This window comes from Macrotis lagotis, chromosome X (assembly GCF_037893015.1).
Source record: "Macrotis lagotis isolate mMagLag1 chromosome X, bilby.v1.9.chrom.fasta, whole genome shotgun sequence".
Classification (NCBI taxonomy): Eukaryota; Metazoa; Chordata; class Mammalia; order Peramelemorphia; family Peramelidae; genus Macrotis; species Macrotis lagotis.
In genome coordinates, this window is record NC_133666.1 from 287263720 (window position 1) to 287289687 (window position 25968).

A 25968-nucleotide genomic window follows, 5' to 3' on the forward strand; every position below is an offset into this window, starting at 1 on the left:
GAGCTATTATTTCTATAAATTGAACTCTTGTTTTTTTGCTATTCTATTGTGTGCTTAAAGTAGATTACATGCAATAGTTTTGCACTATTTCAGTATTATTTTCCAATGAGACATTGGAAGAAGGTACATTCTCAATCACATTGGCAACTGAAAGGCTGTTTTGTTGAATGGCGCCTTTTTTATATTGGAACATTCAAAAAAGTGCATCCTTAATGAAAAAAATGTGTGTATGTTATTTGGAATGAAAATGTGTCAAATTTTTTTAAAGCTCTGAAATGGATTAGAGAAAAAGGCCAGAAAAGATTGTATGAGTGTGTTTGTGTGTCAGCATCAAGAGGGAAAAAAAATGAAAGGAACAAAGAAAAACAGATGTGAATCTGAAAATACCTCAACCGTCAATAATTGAAATAGTTTTAATTAGATAGGACCATGATGTGAGATTTCAAAAAGAAATGGTTAAACTCCAAAATTTGATCCCTAAGAGAAGATATGAGGAAATGCGCCAACTTCCTTTCTTTGGAGAGGTGGAGGACCATAGTTGGGGAAAAGATTGGTTACATCTGATGCCAGAAGTGATTGTACTGTCAGTTGGTTTTGCTTAATTATTTTTCTTTCTTACAAGGGAAGCATTGGGGGGCAGAGCGGAAACAAGGAAGAAGGAGGAAGGAAGGCAGTGGTGTTTAATCTGGAAATGACTGTTTTAAAAACAAAAACCATTAATGAAAGCTTTTTTGGGGGAAGTAAACAATTAGTCAATACTTTAAACCTATGGGCACACGGTTTAAAAGACAGTAGCATAATAACTAGAAAGTCAGTCTTGAAATCAGGGAGACCTGGTTCAAATTCTGTCTCTGACACAAACTAGAAGACAGGATGTCAACCTGCAAAAAAGGGAGTTTCCTTACTTGGAAATTTCATTTTTACTGAAATCACCAGTTTTAGTTCTTATTTAGTTCTTATTCTGTGTTCCTCAGAAAGGATTGAGAATAATGGTCTTGAATAGGGATATCCATTTACGTTTGTCCTTACTGGCAAGATTTAAACAAAACCATTTCTGTAACAAAGTTTAGGCAAATATAATTTGTTGTTTGATATTTAGTTGTGTCTCACCCCCATTTGGGTATGTATCTCTTGGAAGAGATACTGGAGTGGTTTGCCATTTTCTTCTCAGATGAGAAAAGCGAGGCAAACAGGATTACATGACTTTCCCAGATCACTCAGCTAATAAGTATATGAGGTCAGATTTGAACTCAAGAAGATGAGACTTCTTGACTCCACATCCAGCAGTCTATCCATGGTATCATCTTTCTGTCCTTTTAAACTGGCTTTGTTGTTGTTGTTCATATTTCAGTTGTGTCCTATTCTTCATGATCCCATTTGTTGACTAACTTCACCATTTGATTATCATGAAGTCACAGTATGTCGATCTAGAAATTTTTTTTAATTTTATTTTTAATTTATGGAACAAAACAAGCATTTCCAAAACATGGTATAACAAAGATATGCCCATAAAACTGAAAATCTATTATGTACAACTTTCTATTCCTTTTAAATATAAAGATCACACATTTCCCCCCCTTTTCTTTTTTCCTTTCCCCTTCCCTCTGTCTCCCTAAAGATGGCTAATATTAGACATGTATACACAAATGTAAAACCATTCTATATGCTGCTTCTATTTATCACTTCTTTTTTGGATTCAGATAGCATCTTCCTTCAAATGACCTATGTGGCTAATTTGACTTAATTGTTCAAAGTCGTTCTAAAACAATATTACTGTTACTATATGCAATGTTTTCTTGTTTCTTCCCTGCAAGTCTAACCATGTTTTCCTATGGTCATAGAGCTTATCATTTCTTATAGCACAGTAGTAGTCCAATACAATCTTATTAAATTAAATGTGTATTAGGCTATCCTACTGAAAAGGGAACTTTTGGTTCTAACATTCTGAATTTGATGGGAAAAGGATAAGTAGTAAGATAACTAGAGAAGATATAGGGGAAGAAGGCAAAGGCTAAGGATCCAGAAAAGAAAAAATTTAGAATAAACTAGATGATTTCCTTCCCTTCCTTATCCTCCCTCCCCACAACTTCACTGAATTTACAATTCCCTTTGTGGTCATCCGAATGAAGTAAGAAATGAGCTCAGGGCTCCAACCTGTGGCCACCCAGAAAATTGCTACTTTTGTTTATTTTTTCCAGCAGAAACAGGACTCTTAAGTCTTGGTTGTCTTTTATCATCATTTCAACCCTCCAGTCCTCTTTTAAGTTTCATTTTCCAGTGTCCTATCTTGTGAACTTTCTTCTATCTTTGTTTATGACATGACTTGATCCCCTTTCCTTTAACCATTCATTAATACCATGTCCTGGCTATGAAGATACCAAAATTGCTCAATTCTTCAGAATTTGGTTGCATAGAGCTTGGTAATGTATATTCTGTCTTGGAGAATATCCCCATATTGATCCTGTAGGAAGGAAAATGACTGAAGAAGGTGTGGATGGCTATCAAAGAGCCCTAGGGACAAGTACTCATGTGGCCCTCTTAGAAAGAAATAGTATTTTCCTTAGTCCCTGTTTACAACAGAGTACAATCTTCACTTTGGAAAAATATAGCAGTCAATTCCTTCAGGTAGAGAAATGAATCCTCCACTAAATTTCCTGAAGATTTGCCCTTAAATCTTTAGGCAGTTACCAGAATACTGCTTTTCACTGTAAATGAAATTTTGTTTTGTTTTGTTTTCATCAGAATCTGGTGCAAAGTACTCCTGAGGAGATTCCCTCTTCCAATGCAGAATTCTAATTCTAAATTCTAGTCTTTCAGAGTTGTCTGGGACACTGGGAAGTTAAATGATTTGTTTAAGGCCACGCAAGCAGCCTGATTGTTCTGAACCCAGGTCAAAATTCCTCCAGACATTGAGGCCAACTCTTTATCTACTCTGCCAAGTAGCCTGTCTTAAATAGGGAAATACTTGATACAAGAAGAGAGCTTAAATAGAGAAACTTGGGGCTGGGAAATGGAAAGGATGAAGAGACTTTCTGGGGATTTTCCAATATATCTGGTAGAACCTGATGACCAGTTGGGGGGGGTCTTGATCACTATTAAGGTTTTGAGGGAACATAAATAAGCTAAAATGAACACAAGACCCATCAAAACTGTAAAGAATAGAGATTTCATATCACAAGACCAAGTTCAAATTCTGATTATATTACTCACTACCTGTATGAACTTGGGAACATCTCTTTATTTAGTGAGGCTCCTCTACCTACAAAATAGAGACAGTGGTTAAATGATCTCTAAATTTTACTATCTTAGATACTTGATAAAGAAACTGCTGGCAGGAGAGTAGATTCCCAGGAGATGTTGTGGCATCTTTTTTTTTTTTCTTGACAGTCTAGATGCCTACTCCATATAGGATCTCTTAGATTACCTAAATAAAGGTAGTTATTTGGTTCAAATGTGTCACTGGAGATTGCATCAAATCTTATAAATCAATGATTTTGTCTCCTAACTCTTCATTAGAAGTATTATTCAAGCAATGATGCTCATATTTCAACTTTCTGCTTTCCTTAACAGCTTTTAAAGGCTGTTTCCTGGCCTAATGATCCTTTCTGAGAGATCTTTTTAGGTTTTATTTAACCCCTTATGAAGCTTTGCCTTCAAGGTTGCAAGGAACTGTAATGGTTAGATAAAATGCTGGGTCCCACAGGCAGGAAGAATTGAGGGAATCCTGCCTCAAACACTTAGAAACTATGTGATCCTGGGCAAGTTGCCTAACTGCTCTAAGTCTTAGTCTTCTTCTCTGTGAAATGAGGATAATACCTTCTAGGGTTATTGTGACAGTCAACTGAGATACAATCTGTAGAGCTCTTTTGCCGACCTTAAAGTTCTATGTGTTAGCTATTATGATTTTGATCATATGCCTTTGGCGAATGGTGGTGGGGAGGGAAGAAGGGAATAAACATTTATGTATCAGTCACTGAGAAATATTTATTTACAAATATTATTTTTCATTTGCTCCTCACAACAATCCTGGGAGGTAGGTACTATTATTAAGCCTTGTTTTATAGATAAGGAAACTGAGGCAAGTGGTGCTCAAGGGACTTGCCCTGGGTCACACAACCAGGAGTATCTGAGGCTATCTCTATGACCCCAGGCCCAGCCACTGGTGAACCAGGCCCAGTTGCATGGGAATGACAATTGCTAAGACAGGTTTAATTGGATGGTCAGACTGAAAACAAATTTGGGGAAAAAAAGAAAATGGGGGATCATGGGTAGCTTTGCACATTTGCAATCCCATTTTGAGACTAATTGGGTGTTGAAAAGAAAATTAGTAATAATAGTAATAGCACATGGTCAAGTTCTAGAACAACAGAGGTATCAAACATCCACATAACTGGATTTAAATGGAACTTGGAAATATTTAACAAAATAAATAAAGCTACGAATGTATAAAGATAATGTTAATATGTTTTTGAAAATCAATTTATAGCCCCCTCACCCAATCCTTATGTATGATCTGTTTCCCCTTATTTTCTATATGTTTGATGCCACTATAAAAAAGAATGCCATTTTATTATTTTACCTCTTCCAAGATTGCCTTGCTTCCTCTTACCCAGGCCTTACCCAGCCTGCCAGTACCATTCAAAACTGGAGTCTTTCACTCCACATAGGACTCACACCAAAGACTTATTATAAATAAATATTATCCATAGTTATTATCAATACTACTTATAGAAAAAATATCACACTGAACAGGTGAGCTAATGTAAAACTATTTTTTTTATTGAAAATACATCTACAAAGTAATGTTTCTCAGTCCACACTGGATGTATCTACCTGCAAAGCCAATAAAGGGTAGAAGGAGATTATCCTAGAAGACCTGATTTCCATAAGAAACAGTTAGTATTAAAAAAAAAACCCAAAGATATTTTTCTCCAAAGATGTCATATAAAGACAGCCTCTTGCATGAAATCTTTGCAGTGTATTTTCCAAATAGAGTCACAATAAACATTAAATGTTACTCCATATAGACTAACATTAACTTTTTATATGCACATTATGCACTGAATTTCTATAAAAATAGTTCTAATTACATATCAGAGAATGTGTGCATCTAGAAATTCAACCTGTTAGCAAAAGTAAATCCATCCTTTGCTGCTTTCAGTTATAGACTCAAGCACAGCTTGCATTGTCTGACAGCTCCCAGATGATCACTTTCACTATATATTCCTAAAAAGGGAAATTATACCTGTTTTTTGACTCAAAACTGAGGAGTTTCCTTGTTTTAAACTATTGTTCCCTCCCTACGTTGAATGAACAACATCTCATCTGTCATTTCTCCTGGGAACAAGTATGAAATAGTCAAATAAAGTGAATAATTTGATGAGTGAAATTCTAATCCAAAGAAATGCCTCATTTCCTTATTCACTGAATATTTGATCACAAAGATAGTTTTTCCATAAGAGACCCTCACTCAACTTTCACCCTCCTCCACATCTCTAACTGCATTGTAAACGTCTTCCTTCAAAATACATGAAAAGTGGAAATATATAACATTGATATTTTGATCTTCAGGTTTCCTTGAGGAATGATTTTGGACTGAACAGAAAAGTCATCACAGTAAAGATAATTTTAAATTTCTCTCCCTTTCATTCTTTCCATTTATATTCCCCAGTGGAGACCCATAATTCTGCTCTTTAAAACTCTTTTTTATGTTTTTGAAACATTCTATCCATTCACTATTTCACTTTTCATGTTTTTCCCTAGCGTCAGTAAAAGCTTGAGCACTCCATTAGTTTTCAGTTTTATTTTCTAAATTACTATTCTTAGTAGAAAGAGTGGGTAGCAATTATCTCCCCCTCCCCCCAATAATTTCCTCTAATGAGAGGAAAAGGAAGGGCAGCTCAACTTCTCATTCCTTTTCCTTTCCCTTTCTAAAAAGCATGGGCAGGATATTTGATGAAGTTTCACTCCTAAAATGACCTTTCACTTGGTGCTTTACATGCCAGTTTGGAAAAGATGGCTTCTGATATGGGACTGGAGAAACATTCTGCCATCTTTGCCTTAGAAATATCCTCCCTGCAAATCATCTCTTCTAAGAAATGCCTTCTATTGCAAGATGCCAGGAAGATTCACAAAGGTGGTAGACATCTCATGACCAGCAGTCCCCAAGCTGGTCTTTCCTATTGTAGGCTCTGCTATTAATAAGATGAGGCAAGAAGTCATAAGCCAAATAAAGAGAGATGTCCATATTCTAACTGGTTGCACTTATAACAAGTTAAGTTATATTTTGGGACCTAAGCTGGATTGTGTTCTATGAATCCAGACATTCTGAAATAGGAATTAAGAAAAAAATATATATATTTCCAACCTCTTTCTACCTAATTTTGACTTTCCAGCTTATAAAAAAAAAACAAGATCACATTTACAGGGTTGTGTGTCATATACACTTGCATTTTTTTGTTGACTTGGTCAGCGATCCTTCTGATCTCTTTTTGCACATATCTACACAAGACCAGTAGATAAAGTAGATACTTGTTCAATTTTTTTGTTTGTTTTGAGAAACGTCATACATTTTGGACCCCATCAAAATTTTGTTGACCATTTTTCAATGCTATCCAATCAGGAAAAGAGAGCAAGTAAAGGATTTCTGAAAAATGAGATACAATTAGAAGGACAAGTTCTATTTCACTGAGTTGGTCTACATCTTGGTTTCACTGTCAATGGATTTTTCAGTCTCATTTTCCTGGGAGATGAGTTGATAGGGTTTCTTCATTTCATTCTCTTCAATCACAGAATTACCCATTTCTGCATCTCGGTTCTTCAACTCATGCCGTGATAAATGTTCAACAATTCCTGCCCCAAGAGAATCTCCCAGAACATTGGTAGTTGTACGCAGACGATCCCTGTGGGATGAAGAAAGAAAGGAAGTCATCTGCAGTGCCAGTGTGCCCACTTTCATGTTTGTTTGTTTGTTTTTTAGCCAGGCACTTTGCTAGACTCTCTTGCCCAACCTTAAACTTTCACCTGTTGTGACCAACCTGAGTCTCACTCAACCCTGGAGATTTGATTTCTCCACTCTTGACTAAGGTTGTTGAGCAATGGAGGAGAGAATTACAAAATCAAGTATGCGTGTGTTTTGTTTTTGTCCTGTATCTTCAATACTTAGCATGTGCTTTGTGCATAGTTGGCACTTAATTCAAATGTCTATTGAATTTAACAGCTCTTATTTCTCCAAATTTATGACCCACCACAGCTTGGTGCCTCAGAGGGCTAGGCTTGGAAACAGAAAGATTCATCTTCATGAGTTCAAAACCAACCTCACACACTAGGCAAGTCACTTAACCCTATGAGCCTCGATTTCCTGTCTATAAAATGAGTTGTAAAAGAAATAACAAACTACTCCAATATCTCTGCAAAGAAAACCCCAAATAGGGTCACAAAGAGTCAGATACCACTGAAAATGACTAAATAACAACTAAATAGGTGAGCCAGGAAGACCAACAGCATCTGACAACTCTTTCATTCTCCTGAATGGCCAATGCATGGTCTTTCAGCCTTTGATCCTTTCCCTTCCTTATTCACACTTCTTCCTATATTTAAATGCCTTGCTTCATCTTTTTTCCTGTGAATTCCCACCCTTGCTTACAGGACAATTCAAATACCACCTCCTCCATAAAGCCTTTTTGCCCTAGTTGGTCCTTTCAGATCACTTTGACAATAATATATTTATGCAATACAGTATATCTGTGTTTGGATCAAGCATAAATAAATTGCAGGCTAGTCTTATTTCCCTCTATACTTAGAACAATGCTTAACACAAAAGCAGTGAATAAATTTTTGCCAAGTGAATGAATGAAAATAAATTTCACTGTGATTCCCAACTTGTTTAGAAAGTTAATTAATTTATTTATGATATCCCTTTTAGTTCAGGGAAAAAAATCCTGTGACTGTTTGGGTATATAGGAGAAAATAATGTATTTCTAACTCTAGCTATTACCCCCAGATTACTCATAATTGACCAGAAGTTATTTAATAGCTGAAATAGTTCTGAATATTCTTTCTTTCCTTTTATACCATGAAACTATTTATAAAAAAGGTTTATTTAAAAACTTCTTTTTGTAGCAATTCATTCCTTGTTCAGTGCTGAAAGCTTTCTCTCTCCTCTCTCTGTCTCTCTGTCTCTGTCTGACTGTCTCTCTCTGCCTCTGTCTCTGTCTCTCTCTCCTGATAGCGCCTGGGTTAATCTATCAACTATGCTTATTCTTCCAGATCATTCATGCATTGGGAGGGTGGGAGAGGGTGTCTTTGATAATCTAGTTCAGTCCCATGGTGGACTGAATTAATCAACAAACCTATATCTAAAGCATCAATATGACTCAGACCCTCAACTGATCTAAGTGAAGACACCCTTAGCATGGTTCACAAGATGGTACAGAACATTCCCATCCTGCCATGGTGGCCCTGCCCATCCTGAGAAGAAAGTTTTAGAAGGGAAAAAGAAGACTTATAGGAAGAATAAAGAAAAAATCATCCAGGGAGGAGAAAGGGAGGAAACATAGGTCTCCCGAGTCCCTGAGCTCTGAGGGGTGAGGAGATGCAATTCCCAGAACTGATTTTGGGGACAATCAGGGCTAGTTAACACTTAATTCCTATAACTATTATCCATCTTCCCACTGACTGTATATCTCTTATTATGTTACTTAAATAGGAAACAAAAGGAAAAATGATGCTCTAGCCTGTGTGAAAATTAATGCCTAGTTGCTGATCTGAGATGTTGTGTCATGTGACAATATTTGTGTGGATCTACATTTTTGTCTGACATAAGAACAGTTTTCTATTCACTAAATTGTTTTTCTAAGGAAAAGGTGTAAGAGCCAGCCATATTGTTGATCGATGAGAATATAAGGACCTATGGCATCTCATAACTTTGTAATTAAGCCTTTGAACTCTAGATATGGTCTGAGTAGCACACAACAAAGGACAATGGAATTCTTGGTTGGACTGCCCTTCTCCATTTGGTTGGGCTGCTTGCTGTCTGGTACTCTGGAAGCCCAACTGAGCTCCCAGATGCTTGAATGTTGTTTCTCCTACTCACAGGAACCAGTCCACAGCAATGATGAGGGTGATGTCGTCTGTGGGCAGCCCAACAGAGGTTAGCACGATGACCATAGTGACAAGCCCTGCCTGAGGGATCCCGGCAGCTCCAATGCTGGCAGCTGTAGCTGTGATGCTGTGAAATGAGGCACCAAGTAGAGAGAAAATTGTGTCAATGTTTGGAAAGAATTCATCCCCAGTGCACAGTAAACACTGAAAAACATTGCCCACGCCAATATGACTAACTTAGGGCTTACAAAGCATGAGCAGGAGTGTTAGGACTGTTCTAGGAAAATGTAAACCAGACCCTTTGATTAGGTGAGAGCTGTCTTGTCTCATACGTAGGAGTGAGGCAAACAGAGATGAGATTCTAAAAATCACACTGAGATTTTTGATTTCATGTTGACAGCAGAGAATACACATGCCAGCTTTCATAGACTAGTAGAAAGGAGTACATTTGGAGTCTGAAAGACCTGGGTTAAGTTGTGAATGGTTTATCAAAAACAAAAAGAGGAAAAAATTCCTTTAAAAATTAAGTTTCAATAAATATGTCAACAGTTAAAAATTTAGCTAAGTCTGTCATATCCATGACCCGATGGACAAAACATCTAACTTCTTGGGGCCCCAGCCCATCCTGAATTTATCTAGGAAGTTTCCACTCTGGAGTTTCCATACTCAGATGAAAAATTGTAAGTCTGGATTAAAAAAATAAAAATAAAGCAAGATAGTTTGGTCAGCTACTTGGCAATGGCTCAGGAATAATTTTGAAAAATAAACCAGTCTAGTTTTGATAATACCTGATTATCAATTTATTAATCACCTGCTATGTTCTTTACAAATATTCATTCATTTGATCCTTACAACATCCTTTACAACATTACAGTTGAGGAAGCTTAGGCAAACAGATGTTAAGTGATTTGCCCTGGGTCACACAACCAATAAGTGTCTGAGATTGGATTTGAATTTAGGTCTTCCTGACTTCAGACCCACTGTTTTATTACTATCCAACCCAAACTGCTTCTTTTCTAAGCTAACAATTAGCATTTGACAAATTGCTCTCTCCAACCACAGACAGATTGAGTCAAGAGTTCACCTTTTACTAAGCAATCACCAGCTGCTTTAATAACCACAGATGGCCAGTGACAAAATGTTATGATTTATACAACTTCGTATTAACAGATTTCTGTTCAATAGATGTTCAATAGATTCAGTCCTTGTAATTTGAAGAAAAGTTGGAACTGCGAATATAAAGAGATGTGATGGGGCAGTTAGGTGATGCAGTGGATAGAGCACCGGTCCTGGAGTCAGGAGGACCTCAGTTTAAATCTGGCATCAGACACTTAATAAGTGCCTAGCTATGTGACCTTGGGCAAGTCAACCCAATTGTCTTAAATAAATAAAAATTATAAAAAAGAGAGATGGTGACTGAGGAAGAGAAATATGTTTAATAGCTGTAATGTGGCTTCCCTGATGCTTGATTTAAAACTGAATTTCAACTGGAGAATCTTCTCATAAACAATTTCAATGAAAAAAATTATATTTTAAACTATTAAAATATTTTGTTTTTAACAAGTTTGTTGCTTTGTATGATATCTGCATGCATTGTACAATGTCATTTGTTAATGTTAGAGATTTGTAGGCAATTACTTATTTTTATAGTGAATCATGTTACTTTTGTATAATTCAAGTAAACAGTTGGGTTAATTCATCATGTTTACTCTTAAAAAATACAAGGAGAGAGTACATGTTAATTACAAGTTGATTTTAATATAAAATTGAATCTTGCATGATAGCTAGATTTTTGATTGTTGACATATTTATTGAAACTTAATTTACTTTTTTAATTTAATATTTATTCTCATTTTCTACAAATGATGTTTTATACATTAATAAAATATTCTTGTTTAAGAGTAAACAAAATACCCCCTCCCCCCCAAAAATAGGTTGAGTGATAAAGTAAAGGGGAGAGAAAAAAATTAAAATTAAAATTAAAAAAATAATAGTAATAATTGTAGGTATGGCCAGGTGGTGCAGTGAATGGAGTACCAGCCCTGGAGCCAAGAACACCTGAGCCCAAATCCAGCCCTGTACACCCAACAATCACCCAGCTGTGTGACATGCAAGCCACCCCAAACCCACTGTCCTGCAAAAACCAAAAACAAGAAGAAAAAAAAGACCCAAAATAAAATAAAATAGCAATAACAGTAGGGGCAGCCGGGTGGTGGACAGAGCACTGGCCTTTGAGCCAGGAGCACCCAGGTCCAAAGCTGGCCTCAGACACCCAATGATCACCCCACTATGCGGCCCCAGGCAAGCCACCCAATCCCATTTGCCCTGCACCCTCCCCAAATAATAATAATAAAAAATGTGCTTCAGTCTGTGTTCCAACACCATCAACTCTGTCGTGGGTGGATCATTTTCTTTATGATAAGTCCGTCACAAAAGTTACTTCCATATTTTTCCACTGTTGCCATTGCTGATCGCAACTCCCTCCTTTCGTATTTCTCCACTACCATGTACTATATTTTCTCTCTCCTTTCACTCTGACTCTGCTGCAGGGTAGCTGAGTGGCACATCAGACAGATGCCCAGCCCTGGGGCCAAGGGGCCCCGAGCCCCCATACCACCCCTTAGGCCCAACTTCCACCTGGCCCTATGCTCCCAGACAGGTCATCCAATCCAGCCACTTGCAAGAAGTAAAAAAGAAAATGTGTTATATCTGACCACTCTCCCCCCATGGTCCATCCTCTCCTCCATCACTCACATCCCCCCCTTCCCCCGTCCCCCCCTTCTTACTTCAGATGTCTATACCCCACTGAGTATATATGCTGTTTCCTCTCCTAGCCACCTCTGATGAGAGTGAAGATTCCTTCATTCCCCCTTGCCTTCCCCCCTTCCATAACACTGCAATAGCTCATTGTAATAAAGAAAAAATCTTATTATATGAAATATCTTGACCTGTTCCCCCTCTCCTTTTTCTTTCTCCCATTACATTTCCCTTTTTTCTATTGACTCCATTTTTCCACCATATTTTATCTTCAAATTCAGCTTTCTCCTGTGCTTCATCTATAAAAGCTCCTTCTACCTGCTCTATTAACTGAGAAGGTTCATGAGTATTATCAGTACCATTTTTCTATGCAGGAATACATGCAGTTCATCACCATTTAGTCCCTCATATTTTCTCCCTTCTCCTCCAATCTCTATGCTTCACCTGAGTTCTGTATTTGAAGATCAAACCTTCTGTTCAGCCCCTGGTCCATTGAAAGTCCATCTTTTTCCCTGGAAGAGGACATTCATTTTTGCTGGGTACTTGATTATTGGTTGCATTCTAAGCTCTTTTGCCTTCCAGTATATTATATTCCAAGCCCTACGAGCTTCCAATGTAGTTGCTGCTAAGTCCTGTGTGATCCTGACTGCAGCTCCACGATATTTGAACTGTGTCCTTCTGGCTGCTTGTAATATTTTCTCTTTGACTTGGGAGTGCTGAAACTTGTCTATAATATTCCTGGGGGTTGTTGTTTTTTTTTTTTTTTTTGGATCTCTTTCTTGGGGAGATTGGTGGATTCTCTCCATTTCTATTTTGCCCTCTGCTTCTAGGATATCAGGGCAATTTTCCTGTAGTAATTCTTTGAAAATGATGTCAAGGCTCTTTTCTTGATCATGACTTTCAGGTATTCCAATAATTTTTAAATTATCTTTTCTAAATCTGTTTTCCGTATCACTTGTTTTTTCAATGAGATGTTTCACATTTTCTTCTAATTTTTCAGTCTTTTGGTTTTGAAGTATTGATTCCTGATTTCTCATAAATTCATCAATCTCCCTGAGTCCTATTCTTTGTCTGAAGGATTTGTTTTCCACAGAGAGCTTTCTTATTTCTTTTTCCTTCTGGCCAATTCTGCTTTTTGAAGCATTCTTCTCCTCAATAACTTTTTGAACTGTTTTATCCATTTGACCTAAGCTGTTTTTTAGCATGCTATTTTCTTCAGCACTTTTTTGGATTTCCTTGACTAAGCTGCTGACTTCATTTTCATGTTTTTCCTGCATCTCTCTCCTTTGTTTTCCCAGTTTTTCTTCCAACTCCCACATTTGATTTTCAAAGTCTTTTTTGAGCTCTGTCATAGCCTGAGCCCAATTTCTGTTTTTCTTGCAGTCTTTAGATGCAGGAGCTTGTGTTTCCTCATTTTCAGACTGAGTGTTTTGATCTTTCTTGGGCTCATAGGCAAAGTATTTCTCAATGGTGTTTCTTTTTACTCTGCTTACCGATTTTCCCAGCCTGAGCCTGGTTTTCAGGTGCTTCCTGAGCTTTTGGAATACTCCCAAAAGGATCTCCATATGTGAGGCTCTGTCCTCCCTCCTGGTCTGTGAATGACCACAAGCTCCCCCTCTCTGCCATGGGGCTGAGGTGGGGGGGGGCCTATTGTTCTATTGGGGGGGGCCTAGACTGCAATTAGGATCTGAATGTGGTCAGAACCCTAGAGTCCTGCTCCAGGGGTAGAGCTCTGCCGTCTCTCTCCACTCCCTCCCTGGGCTCAGTGTGCCCATGCCCTGGGGGCTCCTGCTTACTGGCTTCTGCTTCCTGTTCCTGGATCTGTGTGCCCTGAGGCCTGGGCTCCACATGCTCACTCTGGCAGAGGTACCCCCGCTGTTCCCAAGTTGTGCCCAGTGCTCCTGGGGCATAGCTCAGGAAACTCCCCCACTGCTGTGAGCCCCGGCTCCCAGCACCCTGGGGCTGCCTCCGGGAGGCTGAAGTTCTTTCGCTCTGGCCGGCTGCCCCTCCAACCCCGGGGAGCAGAGCCTTTCTGCTCTTTTCCAGGTTACCTTGAGTAGGAGAACTGCTTCACTGGGTCCCTATTTGCCTCAGTTTCTCATATGAAACAAAGAGCTAGAGAAGAAAATGACTAACCTATATCTTTACCAAGAAAACCCCAAATAAGGTCACATAAACTAACTTGATATAATAGCAGCAACAACAATTTAAAAAAAAATTTAACTAGTAAATAAGTTCTGTTTTTTTAGGATATCGGCTATTTCTTCCCTTTCTCCTTTAATTTCCCAAACCTTAGGACTTACGCCCATTTTTTAAAGTTATTTTTTTTTAGGTTTTTTTGCAAGGCAAATGGGGTTAAGTGGCTTGCCCAAGGCCACACAGCTAGGTAATTATTAAGTGTCTGAGACCAGATTTTGAACTCAGATACTCCTGACTCCAAGGCTAGTGCTTTATCCACTATGCCACCTAGCTGCCCCTAAAGTTATTCTTAAGGAAAATACTGTCTGTGTTTGTGTGTGTGTGTGTGCGTGTGTGTGTGCGTGCACAAAAACATATATATATATATGTATATATATATTATACATGAAATAAATACACATTTATGTATAGATGAATTTATACACAGCATTTACCTGATAGTAATAATTTGTCCAAAGTTCAGTTCAAAGTTATTGACTTGAGCAATGAAGATGGCAGCAAGGGCCTCATACAGAGCAGTCCCATCCATGTTGATGGTGGCGCCCACTGGCAGCACAAATCTGGTCACACGTTTATCTACGCCATTGTTCTCTTCCAAGCACTTAAAGGTGATGGGGAGGGTGGCAGAACTGAAAGATAGTTAAACAGAGTTAAGACCAGAAATGTGCATTATTTGGTATATGACATTTATGGCATGCACTTTGATAGAAATTTCCTCTACCAGGTATTACCTTGCTAATAGTAAAGCAATCAGTTCTGTTGGTACCCTTTAAATAGAGGAGCAGGTATTCTCTGTCATCCACAAAATGACAATTCAAGGATCCTTACATATATGTCCCTTCCATTAGTTAGTCTTCAGATAACTCTCTCTGCAAGGGGTCACTTTGGGGGCGGGGGGGAATAGCTATTCTCCCTTCATCTGTAAACTTAGAAGATATGGTGAATAGAGAATAGGAGAAGGCAGTTCATCCTTCCTCCAAGCCAAAGAAGACAGACTTCTGCCATCCAACTAAGTCTAAATAGGAAATATGGTTTTTATGGGAACAAATAAATCAATTCATATTCCTGAAAGTTGAAATTTTTTAAAAAACTTCTTCCTTCATCAAGTTAATGGTCATTTCTTAAAGTAAAATGCAAGATTAATTTTAATAACAATAATACTTAATGAAACTGAACTCTGTAATGATAATGATCCAACTTGATACCAGGAAAAAAGTTGAGAAAAATGTATCATTTATGTAGCCGGGGTGGGTGGGTGGGTGGGGTCTATGATGTGGAATACTGCATATGCTGTCAGTCAGGGTAGATGAGCTGCTTTTGTTTGACTAAAATAGTTTTTTTTTCTCTTTCTTTTTAGTAAATAATAACTTAATGGGGAGGGGATATTAAAATGAAGGTGCTATAAAAAGACCAAAAGATACTAATAAAAATAAGATAAAATGATATAATAATAATGCTTCACATTTATATGTCATCATTTTTTCCCAAAGGACTTTGTGCATTATCAAATCAAGTCCCATTATAACCTTCTTATCCCTGAAGGGGATAAGGAAAATGAAGCTTGGTAAATTAAATAATCTGCCCTAGGTGATGGAATATTGAGATGGTCCCTGGCTGTCCATAAACCAGGCCAGTGACCTTTCCATGACCATACCAATACTGCCTCTTGAAGGATCATCATTTAGAGTAGAAATAATTCCAGTAAAGATTCAATTACCTGGAGGATGTTCCCAAAGCTGTGATGAGTGCCTGCAGTAAACCTCCAATGAAAACCCAAGGATTCTTGCGAGTTACCAAGAAGTAGAGAAGTGGAAGAACAATAACTGCATGAATGAGCAATCCAATGATGACGGTAATGGTGTACATTGCCAACTGCCCACCAATCACTCCCATATCTTCCATTTCAACAATTTTTCCAGCAATTAAGAAGAGGATGCCAAGTGGAGCATACCTACATAGAAACAGACAAATAATAAAGCTCAGTTTACTTTTTCATGCAGGAAGTCATTTAGAACAACTTTGAACAACTAAGTCATTCTGAATATTATAAATATTTACAAAGGATCTATGAAGGAAGATGCTATCAACATCTGGAAAAGGAACTGATAAATAGAAGCTTGAGTAATATGGTTTTACATAATATATATAATATATATATATATGTATATATACACATACATATTTATATTTAATGGTAGCCTTCTCTAGGGAAGTGGAAGAAGGGAGGGAGGAAAAAAGTGTGTAGCAGAGAACCAAAAAATAAAGCTTCAGAAGTAAGCACAGAAAAGCAGGTAGCTTTAAAAAATAATGTCTATTATTTATCACATGGCTTTTCAAAATAGCAGTAAAAACTGTGAAATAGAAATTCATGGTTTTAGAGTGAATTCTTTTTTTTGCGCTGTGTGGATAAAAATTATCTTTTTTATTTAAATTCAAAATGAATTAATATAAAAAATTTTAAAAAATCAGATCATTTAGTTAGCTACCAAATAATCGAATAATATCAGGGACTCCTCAAATTTTCCTATCCAAGTTCACTTTTGTTATCTGATCCAATCCCCTACATGTCTTTTCTGTTTATATTTGTTTCCTCTTCTTGTTCCAAAGCAAGGGTTTCCTCACTTTCAAAATTTCTTCTAACCAATAATAAGAGTCTGCTCAATCTCATTTTACTTCACCTGGGTCATATCTACTTGAGTGAAGTCCCTAATATATAAACAGTCCTGGACCTACAGAAATATTGACCAGAATTTGGAATGCATCAGCTACATAGAAGGGTTATGGGAATATATTGATAAAGTTAAGTCAAGAAAGTCTTACAAAATTTCAACTTTATACATTTCAGTTAATCACCTCTGTGTGTGTTAGAGTCAGAAACAGACCAACAGAGATAAGAGACAGGGATGCAGAGACAGAAAGGGAAAGGCAGAGAAAAGAGAGAGAGAGAGAGAGGCATTAATGCTATGAGTGGCATCCTACAGTTACTGCTGGGAAGGTTGCTATGGTGGGAGGTAGATGGCATTGAGTTAGACTGGAGCTGTGACAAGGTATTACCCTAAATTTGTAGTTGCAGTGTGGGAGGAAGTATGTCAAGGTAACTTTCCTGTTTTGACTAATTATTCTTGCTAACTAGAGGGAATGCAAATATTATTAATGTTCTTGAAATCTCACCAATGCTAGAACAAAACCCTATTTCCCCCAAACTAGTTATGGCCTTGTCCTTCTGTAATAAAACACATATTTAAGGAGTCATGGCATTCTGGCTTTGAGAGATTCTGTAGAATTTTCCATTTCTCAAAGTAGTTGAATCTGGAGGATTTGACTATCACCAACTTAGAACACCTGCCAACCTACAACACTATTATCAATAGATAATAACCCTAAAGCTCTTACTGACTTCAGTGCTGTCATTTGTGGGCTTGCTGGCTCTAAGAACAATGATTAGTCGAAAAAAGAATGGAATGATTTTGGGACAGTCTTTTCTCCCTGTTGATGCATGTAACCTAAAGGATTCGTATGGCACCAACACCAGTCACAGTATACAAAAACTGTTACCTCTGAAAGAACAAAATAAAAGTGCCAACAAAAACGGATCTATGGGGAACCTAGTAAGTTTCTTTGGGAGGGGATAAAAAAAAATACATCCATCACTGCTTGCTACAGTCTTTTAAAAACAGACCAGGAAATCACAGCAGTACCTGTTTTATGGGATTTAATAAGAGTGCAGAATGTGTGGGCTAATGTACAGCTGGAAAGGATAACCAGCCAGGTCCATTCAGTATCACTGAATGGGTTTCATTCATCAAAGAGATGAAAGGTAGAGAGATTTTAATAATATGAAGATAAATGTTCACTTGTAGTGCCACAAGGATTTCAATGGGGCCTCCCATCTAGGAGCTCATGGGTTAGCTACTCCTGCAGAGCCAACATTCTGACTGATCTTTGTGTCTAAAATCCATGTTCAGCTTGTACAAGCTCCTGAAAAATGGATTTTTCCTCCCCTGGCCTCTGAAGGCTTTGGGGGGCAGAGAAGACAAAAGGCATTTCTTACCATAGTGGCTACTGAGTGCTTTCTTTAGGAAAAAATGCTTTTCCATCTTAGGTGCCAGAGGGGATTTTGAGGATTCATTCATACCAGAAAGGGATGAAACAAAAGGAGCTCCCACAACTCTACCTATGCCTTTATGTTTATGATCCAATCTAATCCAAATCAATCTAATTCCAATTTATTTATTAATCATCCACTAGATGCAAGAAACTGACCTAGGTGTGAAAGAGAAGAATTTTCCTGTTCTCAAGGAATTAACATTCTATATATATTCTATATATATATATATATATATATATATATATATATATATATATATACTTTTATATATATATATACTTTTATATATATATACTAGTATATATATATATATATATATATATATATATATATATATATATACTTTTATATATACAGAAATACATAGAGATACACACTACAAAGCAAATCCACAATGCAAGGACACATGTACACATGCATATTAATGTGTATGCATACACACATAATATACATATACACATGGGTATAAATAAATGTGCACATATACATATATATATATATATATACATATATATATATATAAAACCACTCATTTAATCATAGACACCTCTCTCTCTCTCTCTGTGTGTGTCTCTGTCTCTCATGTCTCTCTTTTTCTCTCATCTCTCTGAATCTGTCTGTCACTTTTGTCTCTCTCTCTCTCTGTCTCTGTCTTTTTTTCTCTCTCTCATCCCAGTTTCTGCCACTCTGTCTATCTCTCTGTCTCTGTCTCTCTGTCCTTTTCTCTCCTCTCCTATCTATGAGGAGGCAGGATAGAATGATAACAATTTACAGATTCAGGAAAAACTTTTTACCCATCTTTCTACCCCTACGGTCTAGCTTAGGACCTTGGATAAAGCAAGAACTCAGTAAGTGTCTGTTGAAGTTTTGAGGGCAAATGTTGCCTTCTGAGTAGAGACTCTGTCCTTCTTTCCTGACACTAAGGTTCCTTAAATAAATTTTGCAATAAATTGTCCCTTGGTATTCAAAATTACTTCTTGGGAATATTTTATGTCCAAGATCCTATTGATTTTGGTACCTAGGCCCACCAGTGAACTTGAGCTGTGACACCTGCAACTGATTCATGACAGCCAAAGAAGGGGGTTCTTAGGTCACTGGTGCTTTAGGTCGGGGACATGCTCCATATCTGCCCCCATTTTCTACAGGAAAATGCCTCTTCTCATCTAGGGCTGTTGTGCTGAGATGAATATTAAAAACAACAGCCCTAGACAGCTTTTTGATGCTGGTTATAAACATAGCCCCATCTCTCTTTAATGAAGAAAGAAAGTGCTAGAAAGATTGCATTTGGACAAGTTCTTCACAAAGCATCATTATATGCCACCTGGTACCAGACCAACACTTTCTTTCCTTCCAGGGTATATGTAATGTGTGTTTTTCCTGGATTCAGCTTTTGGGATTTTGCATTGATGAAGATAAATTTTGTTGTTCTTTGCTTATCTACAAGCATTTCTGTGGGATTGGAGGGAACTGGACTGGCAGCTGTTCATTTAGAGAATCTAAAAGTTTAGCAAATGCATCATTTTGTCTGATAAGGACCCTTTCAAGGACTTAAAATGGAAGATATTTCAGTTTCCTAGATTTGGTATTAGATTTTTAGGTGTGTGTGTGTGTGTGTGTGTGTGTGTGTGTGTGTGTGTGTGTGTTTGTGTGAACATATACATGTGTATATAAAAAGCATGGGGGAGATAGGGCATAAGCCTTTACTGATACTGGGGAAGGCATGTAAACAGGTAAACATAACTAAGGAAACCAAATGGTTGTTCTATCATTCCATTTCATGTTCAACTCTTTCTGGCACCATTTGGGGTTTATTGATGGTTTCTAGCCCTGCCCAAAGTTTATTGATGGCTTCAAGAAATCTTCAGATCTGTAGTATTCTTTCTATGGTCCATGGGACCAGCACAGGTCACCATCTTACTTAGTTCAGAAGTATTTCTATTACATCAATCAATCATTGAACAAATCAACAAAGGAAGCACCAGTGAGATGATCTTTCCTTCAAGATACTTACATTCTTCTGGATGCTGATAATAAAGAATCAAAGTAGACTGGGGTGTTAATTAGGAAAGTTCCTTGATCAGCTTGATAAGGTAACAGGTTAAGTCTTTGTTAAGGCATTGGATCTTCTCCTAGAGGGTATGGCCATGAGAGCATTAGGGAACATCCACCTGGCATGCCTTCAAAGTCTCAGATCATTGGGATAAGGTATGTGAATCAGGCTATTGTGGATTGGAATCACACTTCTGTGTCGGACTAACTAGAAAGGATCAATTACAGATCCCCTTTGTAGAGAGATCCAGAGAAAATTGAGACAGTCTAAAGATAAGAAACTTAAAAATGGTCTAGGACCAAGGTGGAAGGAAAAGAAAGGGGACTTTTCTCTAGGGACGAGGCACATTAGGATAGTATTCACTCTTACCCATGCAGCCAGCAAATATGCGGATAAATGTTTAACAAATGACTCTTAAGAAAAAAAATTTCCCTATGACAGGATAGCTTGGTATATAGAGTTCAGGGAGTCAGGGAGTCAGGGGTCAGGAAACAGGATACTTGTTAGCCATTGGAACCCTTGGACAAGTCTATTAACCAATGTCTGCCTCAGTTTCCTTAACTGTAAATGGTGATAATAACAACTACCTTTCAGGGCTATTGTGAGGATGAAATCAGATATGATTTGAAACACTATAGGTAGAGGGCTTATCACATAATAGACCCTTAAGAATGAACACTGGCCCTGGAGTCAGGAGGACCTGAGTTCAAATTCAGCCTCAGACACTTGACACTTACTAGCTTTTGTGACCTGAAGAAAGTCACTTAACCTGAATTGTCTCACAAAAAAAAAAGAATGAAACACAGAAAATTAGGGACTATCGTATTAGTAACACTTTTCTCTTTTGATGAGGCCAGACATCAAGATGATGTTCTAAGATTATAGAATTTTAAGGATCCCCTGAAGTGATAATGGATCTTGTTAGGTGGCAGGAGGATCATAGCCATGCTTTGCAGATTATTTTTTGGTTATTTGTAGGCAGAGTCTTTTTTAGGATTTCTGAACTTTCTGAGGGATGAAAGAGTTAGCTATTCAGCTGCATCTCTGTTAAGCATAGCTACCTCAAGTGCTTGCCAGGATGGTGATAGATCTTTTACCTATACCTGTGGAGTTTAGACATGCACTATAAGCTATTTCCCAGTGGAAATTCTGAATTGGGAGGAGACAAATAATCCAAAGATAGACATTAGAGAAGAGGTCTCTCAGACTGCATCTCAGATTTTGGGTTGTCATGCCACAGTTTATAATAGGGGAAAAAAAATCAAATGAAGCGTCTAAAACAAATTTCAAATACATACCATGGAAAATAGTAGAGTAAAATTGAGGTACCTACCACATGATCACTGCTACCAGTCTCATAATAGCTTCATTAAGGCTATCAAAGAAATCTTTCAGTGCTTGCCCTTGCTCCTTCATATTCCCAATCACCAATCCAAAGCACATGGAGAAGACAACCAGTCCCAGTGCGTTCACTCCATTCACAGCGCCTGGGACTGGGACCATCTCCTCTTTTATACGGGTGAGAGTTTCCATGGCCTCTGAAACATTGTTTATCACAGAAGCTAAAATGGTTTCATTGGGTGGGATAGGCACCTTAAAGCTTTTCTTCTCATAGTTGGTCTTAAACTAAAACAAAAGAAAGCAAAAAAAAAAAAAAAAAAAAGAGAAATAAGCAAGAGGAAGTTCATGTACCAAATAGAAATTTCAATCTTAGATTTAAAGGGACCTCAGAGGTCATCCTAGTTCCACCCTTCATGAGAAAATTGCAGTTCACCTGAATTAAATGACTCATCCAAGGTCACTTGTATAGAGTCAGAGTTAGGATTTTAACTCAAGTCCTTGGACTACAGAGTCATTGCTCATTCTACTGAACCCTGCTGTCTACTTTCTTTTCAAATGAACCCTTGTGTTTCTTGTTTGTGATTCTGAAGAGTGCTACTGAATTATGGAATATTAGAATTAGGAAGGGATTTAGAAATCATCTAGTCTTCCATTTCATAGATGAGGAGACCGAGGTTCAGATTTGGGCAAGTCTCTTAGCCAATGTCTGCCTCAAATTTCCTCAATTGTAAACAGTGATAATAGCAACTACTTCTCAGGGTTGTTGTAAGGATCAAATGAAATAAAGTTTGAAACACTATGGGTATTACTTGCTTACTAGTTGGTGGGGCTAAGACAAGAAATCAGACACTCATAGCTATTAATTCATTACTGATTCCACTTTGCCAAGTTGTTTCTTTGTTTTGTTTCTAAATGACCCCATATCTAATTTTTTCTACATTACCTATATTTATTAGTAAGGCACAAAGATCCTTAACAAGGCAAGAGTGTGAGATAATAGCTACAGAACTCTTCCCCAACCCTCTTGGGACATTCACCTAAAAGACAGAGAGTTCCTGAAAGTCTGACCCCTAGAATCTTTAGTCCTAGCAGTTCTACCTTATGCCCTTTATCCAGTACCCTGGAACCATGGGAATGTGCCTGGCTTACTGAGTGAGCATATATTAGATTCTTCCTAATATTTTGCATTGGCAAGCATCATTTTAAAGTATTCATTAATCTAGTAGACAGTTGACCATTATGGTGACTTTACCTCAATCAAAGGCAATATACTGGGGACAAATATTTAACAACTGGTTCTCCCCTCAAAAATGTACACATAACTCACTTCTAAGTTCAATTTGAAAAAATTAACATTTTTTCCATCATTTTTTTTTAAATCTAGATAATCAAAAAAAATAAAAAATCAAGTTCTGATTTATAGGGTTTATTGATTTATGAAATCTGAGTACACTGAAAACTTACCAGTTGACTTGCAGCCTATTTAAACTAGGTCCAGCACACCCCAATTCTGTCACTGGGTAGAGTTTCCCAAAAAATAAGTTCTTGAAATTCTAACAAAAAAAGTCCACATCCCAAAGAAAACTTAACAGAAATCCCTATTTGTAGCCTCGGTATCTTCAAACTGAAAGCTCTTCCTGAATCATTTGGGGGGACTGGTTGTAGCTTAGGTCAATGTTAGACAAAGAAGAGCTAGAAGACATAAGAAGAAGAAACTGAAGAGCCAAAAGATGATTCTCAAAACATCATATGTTTATCAATTAGTAGAGCCAGAATTCAAACCCAGGGCTATAGTTTTAAAGTCAGTACTCTTGCAACTACACCAAATTATCCTTCAATAGAAAGTGGGGTCTCCTTGATTGATTTTTGTCCTTTGTTCTGAAAGACAATGACATCAGGGAGGTGATTGTTGTGCTAAATCACCAGTCTTACTTTCTCTTCCTGTGAGTCATCTGGGTCTAGATTTGAAACAGGATGAATGGAGATGACCCTGGATGTGAGGCAATCAGGGTTAAATGACTTCCCCAAGGACACAGCTAGTAAGTGTCCAGTGTCTGAGGCAGTATTTGACTGGGTCACTGAGACAGGAGACACAGGACAAGAAAAGATCAAAATGTTCATGACTGAATCTACTTCTTTCTTCTTTGATTTTAAAGTTAACCATTCAAATTATGCAAATAAAATGATTCAAATATGACTCAGAAAGTCCATTGCTGAATACACACACCAAAAGGTCTATATAGATCAAAGAATCTATAGCAATACTTTTTGTAGTAGCAAAGAAATGAAAACAGAACAGATGCCTTGATGAGGAATGATTAAAAAAAAGATGTGGTACAAGAATACAATATTATGCCATAAGAAATGATGAAAATAAGTATAATGGGGAACAGGGAAGACTGACCAATGAGAACTCAGTCCTTTAAGTGAATATAATATCTTCTGCCTGGTGGCAGTCCACAGAGATGCTTGGGGCCTCTTTCTGAAGCAATGGTCCTATTATATAAAAAAATCTATGTCCAGAGAAGCCTGTGAAAATTTACAAGAAAAGCAAAACAAGATGCCTCTTTGATGATAAGCTGATCACAACTGATCTTACCATACTACTAACTTGAATATTTAACACCACTTCACCTTCTCAGCCTCTTCCTTTATTAAAGGACAGGAACTGATCTTTGTGGCTCTATTCAGGTTCAATTCACTGCACATAAGGCATACTTAATGTTTACTGATTTGATTGATTACATATGACTACAACAATCTGGCTAGAAAGAAGAAAAACAAAGCCCAAATAAAAAAATGTAAACATGGTTCTGAAGATGAGTGAGAAAATGTAGTTCCTTCCCTTCTATGCAAAAATAGGGGTGGGAAGAAATATGGGGATATGGTCCAATTCAGCTTATCTGTTGGGTAGTTATGGTGAACTGTTTTTTATTCCTCCTTTTAAAAAGAAATTGCTTCAAGGAAGAGGTCTTTGGATAGGTGGGGGAAGGATATATTTGGAAATGAAGGTAATATAAAATCAGAGCATATCAATTAAAATAAAGTTACGCATGTACAATACAAGAAATGGAGATTGTCCCTGAGGCAAAGCTTGATCTGAAGAGGCTCTGTGTAATTGCTACCTCAGTGGCACTGGACATTTGCTAGCCTGTCAGCCCAGCCAGTCCAACCTTGATTGGTACTTTTACACTTCCATTGAATTTATTTTTTAAATCCAGGAAATGAGACATTTAAAAACATTCTGAAATATGAAACCTATTACTGAGTTTCCTAAGAACATCACTAAGCCTTCTAACTAAGACATTTTCATGGCTCAAAATCAACCCCCCTCCCAAAATAAAAAAGACCTATACTCTCCTGGGTTTGTAGAATCATTCCATAACTCATGTTAATATGATAGAAACTAAAGTTAAAGCTATCCTTCTACTTAAATAAATAAATCCTCCCAAATAGCATCCTGTTCATGGAGCCAAACCAAAAGTTCATGTAAACCTTTTCTACAGAGATGAATGGAGCTTCTGAAGAAAGCATAAAGAAAGACATCTTCTAATTCTGACTCAGCAGGGTGTTTGTCCTGCTATTGGTCCATGGTTTCAAAACTCTTGAGAGGGTTCCAGCCTAACCCTGAGAGTCAAGATCAAAAGAAAGCTTGTCATTAAGTGTATATTTCTGTAAGGAGAGTAGAGAAATGACCTTGTTAGTAGTCTCTGTGGCCTTGTTAGTTGAGATCTGTTTGTAACTAGACAGGAGAATCAAACCACTGAGGTACAAAAGTGTGGTACTTTGGAATGACATTCACACTCATGGGCCACAGGGAGCTCCTGGTGTTTGTAAGAATTCATTCATTTTCCAAAAGCTCAGCTTAATCTAACAAATGGGAGGAATCAAGTTGACTGTCTCTGAACTCAAGGGAAATAAGAAATTACATTCTTGCCTACATTTTCCTGATTTGGGGGTTAAGTAGCCCAAGCTAATAACAGAAACAGCTGAAAATGATATATTGTTCATTTGAATAGAAATGTTTTGAATTTTAACTTCTAAATAGATGGGTAGCAAGTATTTTATAAGCTATCCCCTGACATATAGCAATCCAATACGTGGACTTCATAAAGCAGGAAATGAATTCTCCATGTATTACCTAAGTATTTGAGATTATGTAATTTTGAGCTTCTCTATGATTTCTTAACTCCATCAGATCAAAATCACATATTTTGGAGAACATTAAGGTGCCCCAAGAGGCCAGTCTGAGCGAGCAGTATAGGCCTCAGGGATTAACAATTGTCATATCTAAAGATCCCTCATCTAAGAGTCAGGAAGAAATTTCATATATTATCAATCCCATAGGGTCGAAATTCTATATCAAGTTGCTGCATATCAGTGGGAACCGGACCTCATCTAACAGTGAAAC

At 37.5% G+C, this 25968-nt stretch overlaps 1 protein-coding gene across 2 annotated transcripts in view; it reads right to left on the bottom strand.

Annotated features, from left to right (window-relative positions):
• Window positions 1–4758: 4758 nt before the first annotated feature.
• Window positions 4759–25968, bottom strand: part of SLC1A3 (solute carrier family 1 member 3) — a 104813-nt gene continuing 83603 nt past the window's right edge. For both annotated transcript variants that reach the window (XM_074206968.1, XM_074206969.1), the window contains 5 exons: window positions 21550–21842; window positions 15776–16009; window positions 14493–14687; window positions 9095–9229; window positions 4759–6902 (listed from right to left, as the gene is read on the bottom strand). In XM_074206968.1, the coding sequence (XP_074063069.1) occupies window positions 6698–6902; window positions 9095–9229; window positions 14493–14687; window positions 15776–16009; window positions 21550–21842 (1062 nt within the window). In that variant the 3' untranslated portion in view covers window positions 4759–6697. The remainder of the gene's footprint in view (window positions 6903–9094; window positions 9230–14492; window positions 14688–15775; window positions 16010–21549; window positions 21843–25968) is intronic.